General features: G+C 45.6%; 2 protein-coding genes across 3 annotated transcripts in view; one reads left to right on the top strand and one right to left on the bottom strand.

Annotated features, from left to right (window-relative positions):
- Nucleotides 1-5,845, top strand: part of noa1 (nitric oxide associated 1) — a 13,136-nt gene extending 7,291 nt beyond the window's left edge. The window contains exons 2-9 of the mRNA XM_050041567.1: nt 1,456-2,415; nt 2,596-2,760; nt 2,892-3,002; nt 3,285-3,376; nt 3,484-3,615; nt 3,911-4,027; nt 4,631-4,748; nt 4,972-5,845. Coding sequence (XP_049897524.1) covers nt 1,456-2,415; nt 2,596-2,760; nt 2,892-3,002; nt 3,285-3,376; nt 3,484-3,615; nt 3,911-4,027; nt 4,631-4,748; nt 4,972-5,234 — 1,958 coding nt within the window. The 3' untranslated portion in view covers nt 5,235-5,845. The remainder of the gene's footprint in view (nt 1-1,455; nt 2,416-2,595; nt 2,761-2,891; nt 3,003-3,284; nt 3,377-3,483; nt 3,616-3,910; nt 4,028-4,630; nt 4,749-4,971) is intronic.
- A 570-nt stretch (nt 5,846-6,415) lies between these two features.
- On the bottom strand, nt 6,416-16,108 carry rest (RE1-silencing transcription factor). 2 transcript variants are annotated; one of them, XM_050041565.1, is made up of 6 exons: nt 15,975-16,108; nt 13,701-13,985; nt 12,890-13,459; nt 11,382-11,542; nt 11,186-11,269; nt 6,416-10,715 (listed from the first exon to the last, which is right to left on the bottom strand). In XM_050041565.1, exons 2-6 carry the CDS (start codon nt 13,946-13,948, stop codon nt 8,821-8,823), a joined length of 2,958 nt encoding a protein of 985 aa, XP_049897522.1. In that variant the 5' UTR covers nt 13,949-13,985; nt 15,975-16,108; the 3' UTR covers nt 6,416-8,820. The 2 variants fall into 2 exon arrangements, with proteins under 2 accessions (XP_049897522.1, XP_049897523.1); XM_050041566.1 differs by having other exon boundaries at nt 15,858-16,095.
- Between the last annotated feature and the right edge of the window lie 634 nt (nt 16,109-16,742).

Below are 16,742 nucleotides of genomic sequence, written 5' to 3'. Positions count from 1 at the left end.
TGATGTAATATTGCTTCATTGGCATCCTCCCATGACCCTCTACCACTGTGCCAAATTTCACATGGATTGACCAAGTCAGTGAGGAGAAAAACCTGGAACAGACACACACACACACACACACACACACACACACACACACACAGACACACACACACACACACACACACACACAGACACACAGAGTTTTCAGCATTATATAGTAAGATGATTGTTTGTTTGTTTTGGAGGCAACAGGTTGTTCATGCTAAATTGAAAAACTTAAAATATATATTTATATATATATAAATATATATATATAAATACTTAAAAAAAAACCTTTATTCAGTGTCACACAGTTCAAATACAGGATCTTTATATTTTAACTGATATTTCACTATATTGTTTATTTTGTAAACACATTAATTCTATAACATGTTATGATCACGTTGAGACAGGAACAACAAAAGACAGTGAAACACCTGTTTGGAAGATTCTACAGGTGAACTGGTAACTGGTTCACACAGTGTGAGATGTTCATGGTTTAACTGTCTCACAGAATATCACATGATTTATATTGTTATTAGAAATATTGTTGGTTTAACAAACATTTTATCACTGAAACTGAAACTTGAAACATTTTGTTAATAAAGTTTGTGTAAAAAGTCAAAACTCAAATAATTTAAAGGAGCGACTCAACGTCGAGCTGCATTTTTTGTTTCCAGTATCGTACACAAGCAGATGTGAAACCGTCAACTTTCATATCTCAGTACATTAAAACCTGAGTGTCGCTGCAGCTGTCGAGCTGAGTGTTGACTGTGATGATGAGTCGTAGACATCAGCTGTGTCTCAGTTCAGGCGCCGCAGCCTCTGAAGGTCGCGACCTTCGTGGTCGACATCGGCCACGTCCTCTGAAGACGCATCAGCCAAACTGAAGAGTGTTTGAAATGTGACAGTCTGGTCAGCGGAGGATTTCCTGGTTGCATCACCAGTTGTTCTCACCCCGACCCGCTGGCGTTCCTGTTACCTAGCAACCAGCTGTACTTGATGAAAGAAGGAGTCAGTAAGTCAGTTAGCCCTGAGTCATGGACCCACAGACTGGTGTTATATATATTTATAATTTAATCCTTGATGTCTTACTTCAGGCTGATGGAGCGTTTTCAGGTGAACCTATTAAATTCAGATTAGCTAAGCTGTGTGCTTTGAGCTAATGTTAACAACAGCTAGCCGTTAGCTAGTTAACTTAATATTTAATAATCACCAGAGTGCAGTTCATCCTCCAGATTCTGGGACAGAAGGCTGCATTTCTCTGCTGCACCTGAAGGAGCCTTCGACGTGAGGCGGCCGTGGTCACGCTGATGTGACGCCGCCTTCGACATCTGCAGCTCTGAACTGAGACTCAGCTGTTCATCCACCTCTCAGAGGAAGTCTTCTTCTTCTGTGGTTCTGATTCTTCTTCTTCTCTCCTGCTGCGCTCAGATCCAGAGGAGGACCACCATCAGGAGGAGAAAGACTTCCTCCATCAGCTGAGCCTCTCCTCCTCCTCTGCTCCTCCTCCTGGTCCTCCCGCTGCTCCTCCTCCTCCTCAGAGAAACCTGAGGTCTCTGGAGCGGCAGCTGCAGGTGTTGAAGGGTGTGTCCCAGCGGGAGGCGGAGCCTGACTCTCTCATCCAGTTTCACGACGTGGACTTCCCGCTGGACGAGAGTGTGGTCGCAGCGAAGAAGAAGAAGAAGAAGAAGGCGGCAGGTAAAGGTGAGCATAAAGTCTACGGCACCCCGGATGTTGATGAACCGGTGAGTGACACCTGCTGCTCCGGCTGCGGCGCCATCCTGCACTGCACCGACGCCGCCGTCCCTGGATACCTGCCCAGTGAGAAGTACAAGGTGCTGCTGCAGGAGGAGCGTCTGAGCAGCGCCACGTGTCAGCGCTGCCACCTGCTGACACACCACCACAAGGCCCTGAACCTCCAGATGTCCTCTGAGCAGTACCGCGCCGTGGTGAAGCAGCTCCGCCCCCTCAAGGCTCTGGTGCTGCTCATCGTCGACCTGCTGGACGTCCCCGACTCCATCGTCCCCGACCTGCCCGAGCTGGTGGGGACCAACAAACACATCGTTGTCCTCGGCAACAAGATCGACCTCCTGCCCGGAGACTCACCCAGCTACCTGCAGCGAATCAAACGCCAGCTCTCCCAGTACTGCCAGGATGCCGGCTTCGGTAGTCAGGTGACCGACGTCCACCTGATCAGCGCCAAGACCGGGTATGGCGTCGAGGGTCTGATCTCCAGCCTGCAGCGCTCCTGGAAGTACAAAGGTGACGTGTACCTGGTGGGCAGCGCCAACGCCGGCAAGTCGACGCTCTTCAACACGCTGCTGGAGTCCGACTACTGCAAGTCCAAAGCCTCTGATGTCATCCACAAGGCCACCATATCGCCGTGGCCCGGTGAACACACACACACACACACACACATACACATACACACACACATGCCATTTATTTCCCATCATGCTCTGGGAGCATGATGGGAAATAAAGTCTGTACACACAGTTATGTAATCATGATGTTTCCTCTTTGGGTCACCTGAACGCCTCTCTGTGGTTTCTCCTGCTGCGGTGCGTTCAGGGACGACTCTGAACCTGCTGAAGTTTCCCATCATCAACCCGACTCCGTACAGGATGTTCAAGAGGCAGGAGCGCCTGAACGCCACGTCGAGACAGACGGAGAGCGAGCTGTCAGAGGACGAGCTGAAGACACTGAGACACTTCAGCAAGCAGGGATACCTCGTGGGTGAGACGGGGGAGACGGGGGAGACGAAGGGGCGGTTTGATGACGTTAATTTGAAGCCATCAATGAATCTTAACCTCACCTGTCTGTCTGTCCACCTGTCTGTCCACCTGTCCATCTGTCCACCTGTCCAGGTCGTGTTGGCAGGACGTTCCGGTCTGACATCAGATCCAGAGACGATGAGATCGAGTTTGATCCCGACAGTTTGGCTTTTGGAGAAAATGATGACGGAGACATGACGACAGGTGAGGACACTGAGAGGGACATCTGATTGGATGAATGATCTCTGATGTCATCAGGGAGATGAGGCTCATTAGCATATTTTTAAATTATTGCTTAAAATATATTTTTATAAGAAAGTTTTTTCTCTTAAAGGGACAGTTCAGATTTATTTGTCCACAGTCAGTGTGTTACAGACAGCAGGTGTTAGTCAGCAGGAAAGAGTCTGACATGGAGCTCAGTGATGTCCTGTTAACGTTTCTGTCTTTGACCTCTGTGTGACCTTTGACCTCTGTGTGACCTTCCAGCTCCTGGTAGGTCAGCTGATGAGTTCACCTTCAACGAGCTGAAAGATGCTCACTGGCTGTTCGACACTCCGGGAATCATCAAGGAACACGATGTGAGACTCTGAGACTGTTACTGTGATGATGTCAGACCACCTCAACGGCCAATCAACTGTCAGCTCTCATGTTTGTCCCTCCCCCTGTCTCTCTGTCTGTCTCTCAGATCCTCGGCCTGTTGACAGAACAAGAAGTGATGTCAGTGGTTCCCTCTCAGGCCGTGGTCCCCCGGACGTTTGTGTTGAAGCCCAGTATGAGTCTGTTTGTGGGAGCTCTGGCCAGGATCGACTTCCTGCAGGTCACTACACTAATGACAACAACAATAATAATCATAATACATTATTTATGTTATTTCCTCTTTGTGTTTCTAATCTGTGTCCCAGTGTTTGTCGTCAGCTGTTTTGTCTTTACAACGTATTTAAGATTTATTGTTTTATTATTTAATATTATTTATTAATTTATTTCCAGGCTGAAAAAATTAATGTCATTTTTTATTTATTTAATATTAATATAAATGTAAGTTTGTTTTCTTAAAACACAGCTGTTACTGATCAGCTGTTATTGATCGGTTATCATTGATCTGGTGTCCACAGGGGGGGAAGTCGTGCTGGTTCTCGGTGGTGGCCTCCAGTCGTGTCCCAGTTCACATCACCAGTTTGGAGAAAGCCGACAGCATCTATGAGAAACATGCGGGACACGTCCTGTTGGGGGTGAGACACACCTGTCCTGAGGACGTTTAAAGTTTTACCATCACACTTTAGATGAAACCACGCCCACTTTGCTGAGTGGGCAGGGAGTCAGGATGTCGGTCCGACCACTGAAGGTCCGTCTCTAGGAAAATAACAATACGGATAGTTAAAGGGAAACTTTGCTGATTGTTAACAGCTCTGTGTCGTCACAGTGTGTGCGGGGAAAGTCCTGAGGACGCTCGCCGCGCCTTTCGTCTGCACACACTGCAGTGACGGAGCTGGTTGAAAACTCGAGTTCAACCAGCGACTGTTTGAAACAACAGATAAACAGAGAGGCGTCGAAACCCAACGTCCTGCCTGTGAGGACGAGAGGGGGGAGAGTTCCTCGGGTTAAAAGCCTCTGATGAGCTCAACCTGCGTCGTTTCACAGAGCGCCAAGCGAGCCAGGTGACCGTCGGGCCTCAACATGTGGCAGCCTGCTTTTGTCATACGGCAGTGGGCGTGGTTTCATCTAAAGTGGGCTGGAGAAACGACAGACACATCCTGAGGTCACCTGATGACAGTCAGCTGTCTCTATGACATCATGCTGATGTGTGTGTGTGTGTGTGTGTGTGCTGCGTTCAGGTTCCTCAGGGAGGGTCGGAGCGTATGAAGCAGTTCCCAGCGTTGGTTCCTCAGGAGTTCAGGTTGGAGGGTCGAGGTTACCTGGAGGCCGCCGCTGACGTCAAGCTGTCGTCTGCAGGTAAACAACACCTGACACGTATCAGCTAAGTGTCACTGTGACAACAGATGATGTTGCAGAGCTGATGATGCAAACATGACATCACTCATCACAGAATTCTGATGAAACTTCGCATCAATATTTTTATAAACAAACATTATAAATACATAAATAACACAGTCGTCCTGGAACTAACAGGAGCTGCTGTCTGTCTCTCTGTTTCCGTCTGTCCGTCTGTCCTCAGGTTGGGTGGCGGTGACAGCGCCAGCAGATGATCAGGTGATGTTGAGGGTTCACGGCCCGGCGGCGGCAGGTTTCAGTCTGAGGACGCCGCCTCTTCTTCCTCACATCGTGTCCCTGAAAGGAGAACGCATCAAAAAGTCCGCCGCCTACAAACCCATGAAACCTGGGGGGCTGGTGGACGGAGGACTGTCAGCCCGCGGCGCCGAGAGGCTGCAGGTAAAGAAGAAAAAGAAGAAGAAATCAACTCCGGCACCTGCAAACTGAGGGACGCTGTGGTTTCCATGGTGATGATTGTTCACACTGCAGAGGACATTCTTCTGCGCTGGAGAAACTTTTAGGGTGCGTTTGGAAATACTCGCCCTGAGTACCGGAGCTTTTTCTGGCTCAAATGGGAGCGTTGTTGGGAGTGTCCTGTTCAGTTATTCAGAGCACCACACACTCAGAGCAGCAGAGCGCCGAGCAGAGTGAACGTGTGATCAACTGTTCGTTAATTCACGTAGAAATAAAACGCTCAGTTTCTTCAAACGTCAGCGCTCTCATTTCAGTGCAGAGCGTCAGACTGGATTTATGAACTGAGTCTGCAGTAAAGGACTTAATGGATGTAACAATCGTGATGTCACACTTCAGGGGTTGTCACTTCCTGTGTTCTGGATCTTTGACTCAGTCGGATCATGATGTCGATAATATTTGGATTGTTTGTGCAGCGCTTCATTATAAATGTGTTTTAGTTTCTTTTGTAAAGACTGGTTTATATATGTTGGTATACCGCGCCACAAGGGGGCAGTAGACATCCTGCTGAGAAAACTAATGTGCATGTTTTTGTGCACGTCTGCTGCTTCTGTTGTTATATATCAGCCTCTGCTTGTGTTTGTTGTTATATAGTTGTTATATATCAGCCTCTGCTTGTGTTTGTTGTTATATATCAGCCTCTGCTTGTGTTTGTTGTTTTTTAAATTTGAGTTCTGGGTTTTTTCAATAATAAAACACAGAAACAAAAACGACCTCACTGAGTTTAAAAATCTTTATTTAAAAAAAAGCAGATAAAATATGATGAAGATTAAACTGAATGTGTCGATGAATCAAACCTCAGAGTTAAACAGACAGTTACATTATGAACACAGTTATTAATATGAGAGATTCTTATTAATGTTTCCATCAGTTCAGTCAGAGGAAGACACTTCTCATCCTGTTAATATCGACAACAGGAAGTCTTTTATTCGGCTTACAGGATAAAGATGGTGTTATTTTATCTTCATTAATAACTGACAGCTCCTGTTGTGGAGTTTTAATGTTTATGGAGAGATTATATTTGTTAAATTCAAAGTTGGTTTCGGAGCTGAAACAGTTCGACATGATCAGTAAACTGTGGGATGTTTGAGAACAACATGATGAATCAATTAATCTTTATCATGATGGATGAGTGAGAATAATGTGATGACAGGAAGTTAACACCAGTTTATCCTTTAATGTGACGGCAGATTACAGAAACATGAATATACAGTTTGATATCACACACAGAGGACAGAGGGCGGCCGCCTCCACGTCACTGTGATGAGAATAAAACATTTACAACTGAAGAAGTCTCGTCACGTTAAACTTCATCAGGATCTGAACTGAGAATGTTTGTTTCCGTCATTTCAAACTTTCCTCTCACGTGTTAGAAACAGATCAGAGATCAGTGACGACAGGAAGTTAAACATGTACAGAAGAGCTTGGCGTTGACTTTGGCTTCTCGACTAAAGGAATATTGCACTGAGTTATTTACAGGGGAGCGTCTCTTCAGAGCAGGTTCAGGTGAAGTTCAGACTCAGGATGTTTCTACACATGGAACACACAACATATAATAATTTCTGATATACGACAATAAGCGGTGTGATTTTCTTTCACCAATCAGAGCTCAGTTTAGTTCAGTGTCTCTGTTTCATAAAAAGACGACAAATATTCACAAGTTAAAGAAAAACAGTTTGTGGTGAGAAAAAAATCAGACTTGAACCGTCCGTCTAAAAACAGAATACAAAGAAGAAGAAAAGTTCAAAGTGACTGTACAGAGTTGATTGTCAAAGGCACTCCATGTTTATAAAAATGAAAAATCCACTTTTTTTTTATCATAGAAACAAAACTCAGCTACATACAGAATATTACAGCGAGCCCAGCGGTGTGTAACAGACAGGTGTTACCATGGCAACCGTCATCCCAACATCAATCACTGAAAGACAGAAGTCTGATTTCTGAAATGATCCAAACTCATTTGTAGAGACAATGGAAACTAGTGAAGCTGCTGCAGATGAAACATGATCTGATGATGTCATTAAGAAAATCCTCCACCTCAGGGACTGTTCTTTATTTATGAGGTGAAGGTGCAGTGGTGCAAAAAAAGGGGGCGTGTCAAAGAATTTCAAATAATAATAAAAAAAAACACTGGGGAGGGACTTGTTTTAATTTTTAGCTTGGGAGGGGCATCAGCTTTACATGTCTGTATTTTGATTTATTTTTATGATTTTTAAAGAAAACTTGCAAAAAAAATGTCTTTCAAAATAAAGACAAATAAAGAGAAATAAAGAAATAAAACAAAACAGAAAATATGGAATATATATATATAAAAAAAGAACAATAAGAAAACATGAAAAAATAAAACATGCCTTTCAAAATCTAAAAATAAAAACAAGCATGTTTTCTTTAAAAATCACCAAAATTCCAACATTTATCAGCCAGAAGCCGTTAAAACAGAAATTATTATTGGATTTTTTTGGTGCGAAAATAACCAAACCAAATCTGATCTTAAAATTTTGACAGTTAATCAAAATCCCGTTAGGCTGCGTCTCATTTAAAATTTGGCCAAAAATAAACCGTTTACACAAGAGTGAAAAACTGAGGCCTTTTTTTTTTTTTTTTTTTTACTCCTTTTTAACTCATTCATGGTGGGGGCAGCTTCAGGGAGGGTCACACTGCAGTCACACCCCTCTTCTGACAAATACAGAACAGTCCCTAAACTTAAACAAATACAATGTGTGCAGAATCAAAGTTCATCTTTACATTTAGTGACTCCTCTCTGAGCTCTAATGTCTGTCAGGCGGTACGCAGGGCTCCAATCCCCCGACATGACCCGGCACCGACCTGAGGCCTTTGTGCGAACCGTTCTCTGGATGGACACCAGGTGGCAGCGTGACGACAGACAGTTTTTAAATGTAAAATAGAACTCACCAGAATGTTCCCTAACTGTAGTCCGACGATGCTGAAGAACGTTGTGGATCTGTGAACCACATCTGGTGATATCTTAACATGTCGGTACCACAGTCGGGTCAAAACTCTACTTGTACTCCTTCTCTAAACACGCTCTGGTTCTTTAACTGGTTCTGTTCAGGACTCGTGGAACGTCGGTGCTATCGAGTGAACCAGCCCATGTTCTCACCAGTTTGGATCAGGCACAGGTAACAAAGCTCGCTCCTCACAAAATGGCGTCATCCAAAATCTTTAACACAATGTGACGTTCTCTACAGCTGGTTCTGCACTACGTTTGGCGTGGCGGTGGATCAGGAGCAAATCGAGACTCTGAGATAAAAGATCAAACTCGTGAACAGAGTACGATAACAGACGGCGGAGACGAGTCATCAGAGGAGGGTTGACCATGTTAAACAGAGCGTGGGTGCGTAGACTCCTCCCACCAGACGTACAGTGAGTTTATATGAGCAGTCTGTGTGTTAATATTTATAACCATGTGACAAAGGGTTAATAACGTCCAGCTAACTGGGACAAACTGGTGTTTCCTGTCCGCTCAGTTTTGTTTCAGAGCACCAGAATCCAAAGTTTCAAATGATGACACGTCTATGCCTGTTGCCATGGATGCAGATTCTCACTTATGTGCTTTGGCAATGTTGTCCATGTAGTAGACGTTGACGAGGTGGCGGTTCAGGTGGCGCCGGTATTCCACCTCCAGAGGGAACGTACGGTCGCAGAAGATGCACAGGTGACTCTTCAGCTCTGTCGGTGTTGGGATCTCGTCGGTGGGTGTTTCGGGGTCATTGGCCATCTTGCCCGAGCCAGCGCCGTTGCCATTGAGGCCAGAGTCATCGCTGCCCTCAGAGGCGCTGTCGCTGATGTCACTTCCTCCTTCGTGGCTGCTGTGGATGCCCTCGTCGTCCTCTTGATCAGCAGGTTTGCTTTGCTGGCCTGGGAGCACCAGAGGCGGCGGTGATGTCGGTTTGAGGAACGTCGGAGCGGGGCGGTCTGCGGCTGGAGAGGGCGTTTCCTCACCTGAGCTGCAGGAGGATGAAACCTCCATCTTCTCTGAGGGTTTGTCCAAAGTCTTGTCTGTTTGAGTGGTTTCATCAGCAGAGGCTTTGCTCGGTGCAAAGCTGTTTCCTGTCGGGTGGTCGTCAGACGGCGTGGTTGGTGTTGCGGTGTCTGGCTGAGCGGATGCTTCCAGAGCGTCTGTGGTCGGACAGACGACTGAAGTCTGCTTGTCTTTCTCAGGTTCCACAGTCTGCTGAAGGCCTGAAGCTTTCTTACTGGTGCTCCTGTTCTTCTTCTGCCTCACTGGAGTCGTCCTGCTGGACCTCTGTGGAGTAGGAGGGGCTTCATTAGTCTTCTTCGTACCTTCTACAACAGGCTTCTCCTGCAGCTTCTCGGCAGCACTGGATTTCAGCCGTCTGGCTTTGGGCGGTGTCTCAGATGAGGACTTTTTGGACAGATCGAGAGCCTCCACAGCTTTCCTCTTTGCAGCCTTTTCTCTGACCACCTTCTCCTTCTGAGTCTTCTCGGGACTGTCCACCTTTTGCGGAGCATCTTTGACATGTTCCGTTGTTTTCTCAGATTTCTTTGACGGGGACCTCTTTGGCTTGTTGAGGCTTTTGTTCTCCTTCACACTGCCTTCATTCTTCTGATCTTCTTTCTCCTTGTCAACCTTCAACTTTTCTCCTACCTTCTCCACTTCTTGTCTCACGACTCTCTCCTCCTCAGGTCTCTGATCAGACTTGTCTGTCCCCGTTTGGGATTTTTCTGAGTTTGTCACTGCCTCCTGGTTCTGGGCTGTTTTTTCTGCTGGCAGTTTCCTGACTCGTCTCTTCATCTTGTTGTCTGTGTTTACAGCGACTGTTGTTGGCTCCTTCTCTGGAGGACTCTCATTGACCTTCTCGCTCCTCCTCTGCCTGCTTGTGACCTTTTTCTCTGGCTCCGCCTTCTCCTTTGTTTTTTGTACTTTCTCTTTCTCTGCAGTGACGGTGGATTTCTTCTGCGTCTTGTCAGGTGCTTCACTCTGCACTGGTTGGGCGGCATCAGGCTGGCTGCTCTCTCTGATTGACAGATTGATGGGACTCGAGTTCGCACCCTCATCCTCGTCCGCAGCGTCCTCGTCCATGTCAAATTCCTCCTCCATGCTGGATGAGTTGTCAAACTTGGTTGCTCTGGGGTCTGCGTTTTCCTCTGTGCCATCGAGACCGGGTTTCTTGATGCGCAGTTTGACCTTGGAGATGTCCACGGGGACGTTGCAGCCGGCGTGCCTGGACTTGAGGTGGTACTGCAGGTTGCATTTCTTGGAGGCGGCGTACTTGCAGAGAGGGCAGAGAAACTGGCGAGGATTGAGGTGGAGTTCGACATGCTTCTTGAAGTTGCTGCGGTCGGCAGTCTTGTACTCGCAGTAGGGGCAGGACAGAGGTTTGGGGCCATTGTGGACCTGCCGGGCGTGGCGGGTCACCTCATGCTGATTGGCTGCCAGGTAGTTACAACTCTCACACTTGAAGGGACGCTCACCTGCACACAGGAAGGACAGAGTCAATACTGCAGCAGAGACAGGTGAGACAGGTAAGATGGGTTTCATGCAGCAGGTGGTCTCTTATCAAACAGGACAGGTCATGCAGGAAATTTCACGCCCGCACTGGGACAGATCAGCCTGGAAACACTTCCTGTGTCAAACAGCGTTCACACACTTTGTGTTTCCAGACGGAGCTGCTTCAGTGTCAGACGGGTACAACACAACACAGGAGGGCACATCACAGCTTGTACTTCTACTGCACATCACTTTACCATGTTGATCCGACATCGATGGCTTCAGTGAGAACAAACACAAACATGTTGACAGTCAGAGACATGAGAAGAATAAATCCTGTTTCTACAGACAGTAAAAATACTCTGCTGCTAGTTTACTGTCTGTTGTATCTCTGAGTATCTCAAGTTTTACTCTGCTGACAGACGTGTGACAGAGTTCAGAGTGGACGACTGACCTGAGTGAGTTCTCATGTGTCGGGTCAGGTGGGTCTTCTGAGAGCTGGAGTAGTCACAGTACGGACACTGGAAAGGACGGACACCTGTACAACACAGGGAACATCATGTAGGTGTCATCATCTGGATCAAGACTTTAAACCCTGTCTGGTTTTAGATTTTTATCAACGGACAGACACAGATTGAAGTTTGTCCCACCTGTGTGTGTCCTGATGTGTTGGATGTAGTTGCTCTTGCGGTCGGAGAAGTAGGAGCACTCGTTGCAGGTGTGCAGTTTGCTGGGGAAGTGATTCCTCAGGTGTTTCCTCCAGTGGTACTGACTGACGGTGGTGTACGGACACAGAGTGCACTTAAACACCCTGCAGAGACACAAAGCAGATCCATCAGGTTACTTCAAACTTCCTCATTGTCATTTTCAGTTTGAAGGACAGGGTCATATAAATTCCATCATAATCTACTATAAACTGTCGCTCTAATTTTCAGTTTTTAACGATAATAATAAATATTTAACAGCACTTGATTTTCCTTTTTTTAAATAACTAACATACAGAAGCGTATAGAGATTTTGGCAGGAGTGTAGTGCTTTTTGTTTGAGTAACGTGACATGTGTGCACACTGAACTTTGACCACGAAATTCAAATTGGTTTATTCTTCAGTCCAAGTGAACGTTTGTGCCAAATTTAAAGAATTTCCCTCAAGCTGTTCTTGAGATATTGTGATCACGAGAATAAGATGGACACAAGGTCAAAGCAATGTTGACCTTGTGTCCATCAAAATATAATCAGTTCATCCTCGAGTCCAAGTGAACATTTGTGCCAAATTTGTTCCCTCGATGTCTTATTAAGATATCGTAATCACAGGCACGGGATGGAGGACGTACAGACGGATGGACAACCTGAAACATATGCCTCTGGTCACAGCTGTCGATGGCACGGAGGCATAAAAATTCAGTCAATAATCCAAAACACTTGTTTAGCCTCTGGGTTCCATAATTACTTGAGGAACAGGAAACGGGTTGTAACGGCATGTGAGATGAGGTCACCCTTCCTGGTGATCAATAAAGGGGTTCCACAGGGGTCTGTACTGGGCCCTTTGTTATTTACTGTTGATAAAAATGATGACGCCAGGAAAATATAAAACCAATGTTAATTTCTATACTGATGACACAATTCTTTACTCCTCAGAACATACAAACAGACATTTTATATTTACAGGATGCTTTTGACATCATGCACAGATCACTGAGCAATAAAACTAAGGCGGGAGTTATACTTCTGCATCAAATCACCGTACGTCAGGCTACACTGTAGGCTCTATGTCGACACAGAGCCTATGGTGTAGCCTGACGTCCAGCTCCCCAGCACTTCACAGAAACCTCCGCTACCTACTAGTGTTTGGAGGTGTTACTGCAGACTGACACAGACACACCACCACACAAGTATAAATGCTCATAAGTTAGATGATGATTAATCTTTCACGGCAAGTTACAAATTTGGCCACAAGATTAAACTCAATATTGTCTCCCTTCATAAAAATAAGTCCCGCCTCTCTGTGGACGGCAGGAAGAGGACTGTGCCGACTACGTCACTGATGACAGACTTCATACTGTACGCCTGTATCGTACAGTTGGTTTTGTCTGAGTTTAGAGGACACAGCATTATTAACACACAAAGCTTTACCTGCAGGTTCACCTGTGTGTTTCTCACCTGTGGTCACTGCCCTCCCTGCTGTGGTGCTTCAGGTGAGCGATGTAATGGTCGTATCTGTTGGTGTTGTAGCCGCACCGTTCACACCTGATCAGCCCTTTGATGTCACCCGTTGCCACTGCTGTGCCTGCGTCCCCACCATTCTCCGCCTCCCCACCTGACGGTGCCTGGGACTCGGTTGTCTCAGCCTCCTTGGCCCTGGTCCTGCTCCTGGCCTCCACCCGATGCACCACCATCATCTTACTGACGCCATGAGTGCCGAGGTGTTCAACAAACTCCTGCTCATTCTGAGCCTGGAATTGACATGGCTTACAGTAGAAGGGTTTCTTCTTCTTGGAGCTCTCCAGCACGGCGGCGGGGGCAGGGGCGTGTTTGCGTTGGACCTCCTCCACAGGTGTTTTGGTGGCGGCTGGGGGGCAGGGCTGGAGACAGAGCTCAAGACCTGTCCCATTGCACTCTTCTTCCTCCTGCAGGTGGTTCCCTACGATCACAGCCTGGATGGGCGGGCCGGGCGACTCAGGATACTCGATGATACACACCTCTCTGTGGTTCTGGTTATCATAGCTGTACCTGAACACACACACAGGTGAGTTAACACACACGTAACACCTTCATTGTAACTGGGAGCAGACTAACTCCTGACCTGACGACTGGGAGCAGACTAACTCCTGACCTGACTAACAGACTAACTCCGGACCTGAAGACTGGGAGCAGACTAACTCCTGACCTGACGACTGGGAGAAGACTAACTCCTGACCTGACTAACAGACTAACTCCTGACCTGAAGACTGGGAGCAGACTAACTCCTGACCTGATGATGTTTTCCTCCTCGCTGTCCGAGTAGGTGCATCCCACAGTCTTCAGCTCCATCATCTCCTTCTCGTCTGCAGCGCTGCCGTCTCCGCCGCCGCCCTCTGCTGCTGTAACTGCCGCCACGTTGGCCAGCATCACCAGCTGGGGGGCGGGGAGTGTGTTTCCAGGCATGTCACCCTGTACGTCTTCCATCACAGACACACCGACAGGATACATCCCCACTGAGAACACCGTCTGAGCGGCCATGTTGAGTTCAGCTCTTCACCTCCGCGGGGACGAGAAGCTGAGGATGATCACAGAATAAAAAGGTGATGTAGTGGCAAACGTCTGATTTTAAGTCCTGACGTAGTCGTCCAGTCAGTCTGAGGTTTGACCCAGAGAAAACTGTAGTCGTAATAACTCAAGGTTTTTTGTGATCTCTTGAGACATCCAGGTAACATATTAAATATACCATTATAAACTCTGTGGATCAACGTAAATTCAGGGCTCACACAGAGACGTGCACATCTCTGCTTCTACACGATATTTTAATGTGACTTGTGCCTAAACATCAGTGTTCTAGGATTTTCTTTCACATATAACCATCAGATATGACCTGTTCTGAGTGTACACGTGCAGTTAGGGGGTTCCTAATCTGGTTGTGGTTTTTTCTGATGGAAACTCATGAAGGTCCAAAGACCAAAATCTGAAATCCAATAATAATTTCTGTTTTTACAGTTTATGGCTGTAATACAGTAAAACACACGTTTTCATTATTTTTTGCATGTTTTTTTTTCTTCTTTATTTGATTTATTTGTCTTTATTTTGGAGGGCATGTTTTCTCTATTTATTTTGCACGTTACCTTTTTTATTTTTCATTATTTCTTCTTTTTTTTCATGTTTTCTATTTTATTTTACGTTTATTTTCTTTGTATCTGTATTCATTTTTAGTTATTTTGGAGGGCATGTTTTCTTCAAATTTTTTTTTTTGCATGTTTCTCTTTTATATTCAAAGTAAAACATGCTTTCCAAACCTGGCTGCATGTTTTCTTTAAAAATCTAAAATAATTACAAATTACAACCACCTAAAGTTGCATGCCCCTCCCCTGAGCCAAAAAACCTTAAAAACTTATTTGACATGCCTCCCTCCTTTTGCACCATGCCCTACCCCCTCATAAATTACGAACAGTCCCTAAACACTCGAGTACAAGTGCATTAAAATTGTACTAAAGTACCTTGTGTGTGTGTGTGTGTGTGTGTGTGTGTGTGTGTGTGTGTGTATATATAAGTATGTGACAGGACACAGTTTTCAGTGAATGTGTCTGTCGGCCATTTTGAAACAGCACCACAGCTCAGTCGACAGCGCCATAAGGAGGAAAAAACACGTTCAAAACCTCCTTTGAAAAACACGAGATTTAACTCACTGCGCTGAGGAGGCTGTCAGCGGTCTGACAAAGATTTGTAGTTTTACAGTGAAAACATAAAAAGATATGATGATAGTTACTAAAAGTCAAAAGACACAAAAAGGGACCTGATGTTTCACTGAGAATATAACAAGGTACAAAACCCTCACAGGAGCCAGATCACAACAGCCTATGTGATTAAATCTTAAATATAGTGAAAGTTGAATGGACTTTGGTACGAGGAGACTAAAAGTTAAGATATTTAACAGTAAAGTTGTTTAAATATCTTTTTTTAAAAATCCGCTTTATCTCGGAGCAGGTGTTAAAACTTTGAGACTCTTTAAATCTGATGTCAGTTAAAGATTAAAAAGTGAAAGTCTGATAATGAACACGTGGTTTAAAAAAGGATTAAAACATCACTCCGGGACATTTGACTTATAAACTCTGACTCACAGTGACACAGCTGCAGAAACACGTGTTCACATACTCAGAGTTAAATATGTAAATGTAAGTGTGGCTGATAAAGTCTGGATGTGATTTACAGCGACCATTTCAGGCTCAGAAAACTTAGTTTGCGGAAGCGCAGAGCTCCATTTACAAACAGCGACATTTTGATTTAGATATTTAAAGTTAATATAAAGTGTTGGAGGAGTTTTTGAGGCGGTGAAGTTAAAGTAAAGTGAAGGACTGATGTGTTTGGAGACTATAGGCGGTGTCGGAGTGTTAGCCATGGTCCTGATCAGCCCCGGACAGCGCCTTCTTCACCGACTCACCGCCTCCATTTTCCTCCAAACTGCCAACAACTTTCCAGCTGCTCCGCTCCGACTAACCGCCGCCCAGCAGCTCCTCTGCCGGGCCGACACCGAGCACCGAGCAGCGGGGAAACTCACCGGCTCCTCGGGTCCAAACTTTGCGCTACTTTTCTTCACTTGTTTCCAGTTTTTGCGGGTTTTTCTTCGACGATCGGCGCAGAAAGAAAAGTGAACAAGAAGTTTCCGCACATTCCTCCACACTGACGTACAGCTGTGACGTCAGCACGTCGCTCCGGCGGTGAGCTGGAGGTTGGGCAGTGAAATACGTCACCTGGTACATCTGGTCTGTAGAGACTGATACAGCTGTTACTGATATGAATACAGCACTTATTTAGATTATTATAATGAATTACATCTGTTTACAGCTGCTATTATGACTATATCATTTATTTAGACTTATGCTTAAATTACTTATGTTATAGAGACCATAACAACTGTTATTAATATCACTACATAATTTATCAAGGTTATACAGACATATATGTACATATACATCATACATCAATTTCAATTCAATTTTATTTATAAAGCCCAATATCACAGATCACAATTTGCCTCACAGGGCTTTACAGAATACAGCATCCCTCTGTCCTTATGACCCTCACAGCTGATCAGGAAAAACTCTCCAAAAAAAACCTTTAACAGGGAAAAACGGTAGAAACCTCAGGAAGAGCAACTGAGGAGGGATCCCTCTTCCAGGACGGACAGACGTGCAATAGATGTCGTACAGAACAGATCAGCATAATAAATTAACAGTAATCTGTATGACACAATGAGACAGAGAGAGAGAGAGAGAGAGAGAGAGAGACAGAGAGAGAGACAGAGAGAGAGATGCAGGTAATGACA

Source organism: Epinephelus moara, chromosome 4, assembly GCF_006386435.1.
Source record: "Epinephelus moara isolate mb chromosome 4, YSFRI_EMoa_1.0, whole genome shotgun sequence".
Taxonomy (NCBI): domain Eukaryota; kingdom Metazoa; phylum Chordata; class Actinopteri; order Perciformes; family Serranidae; genus Epinephelus; species Epinephelus moara.
This window is presented reverse-complemented; position numbering and strand designations above follow the sequence as displayed.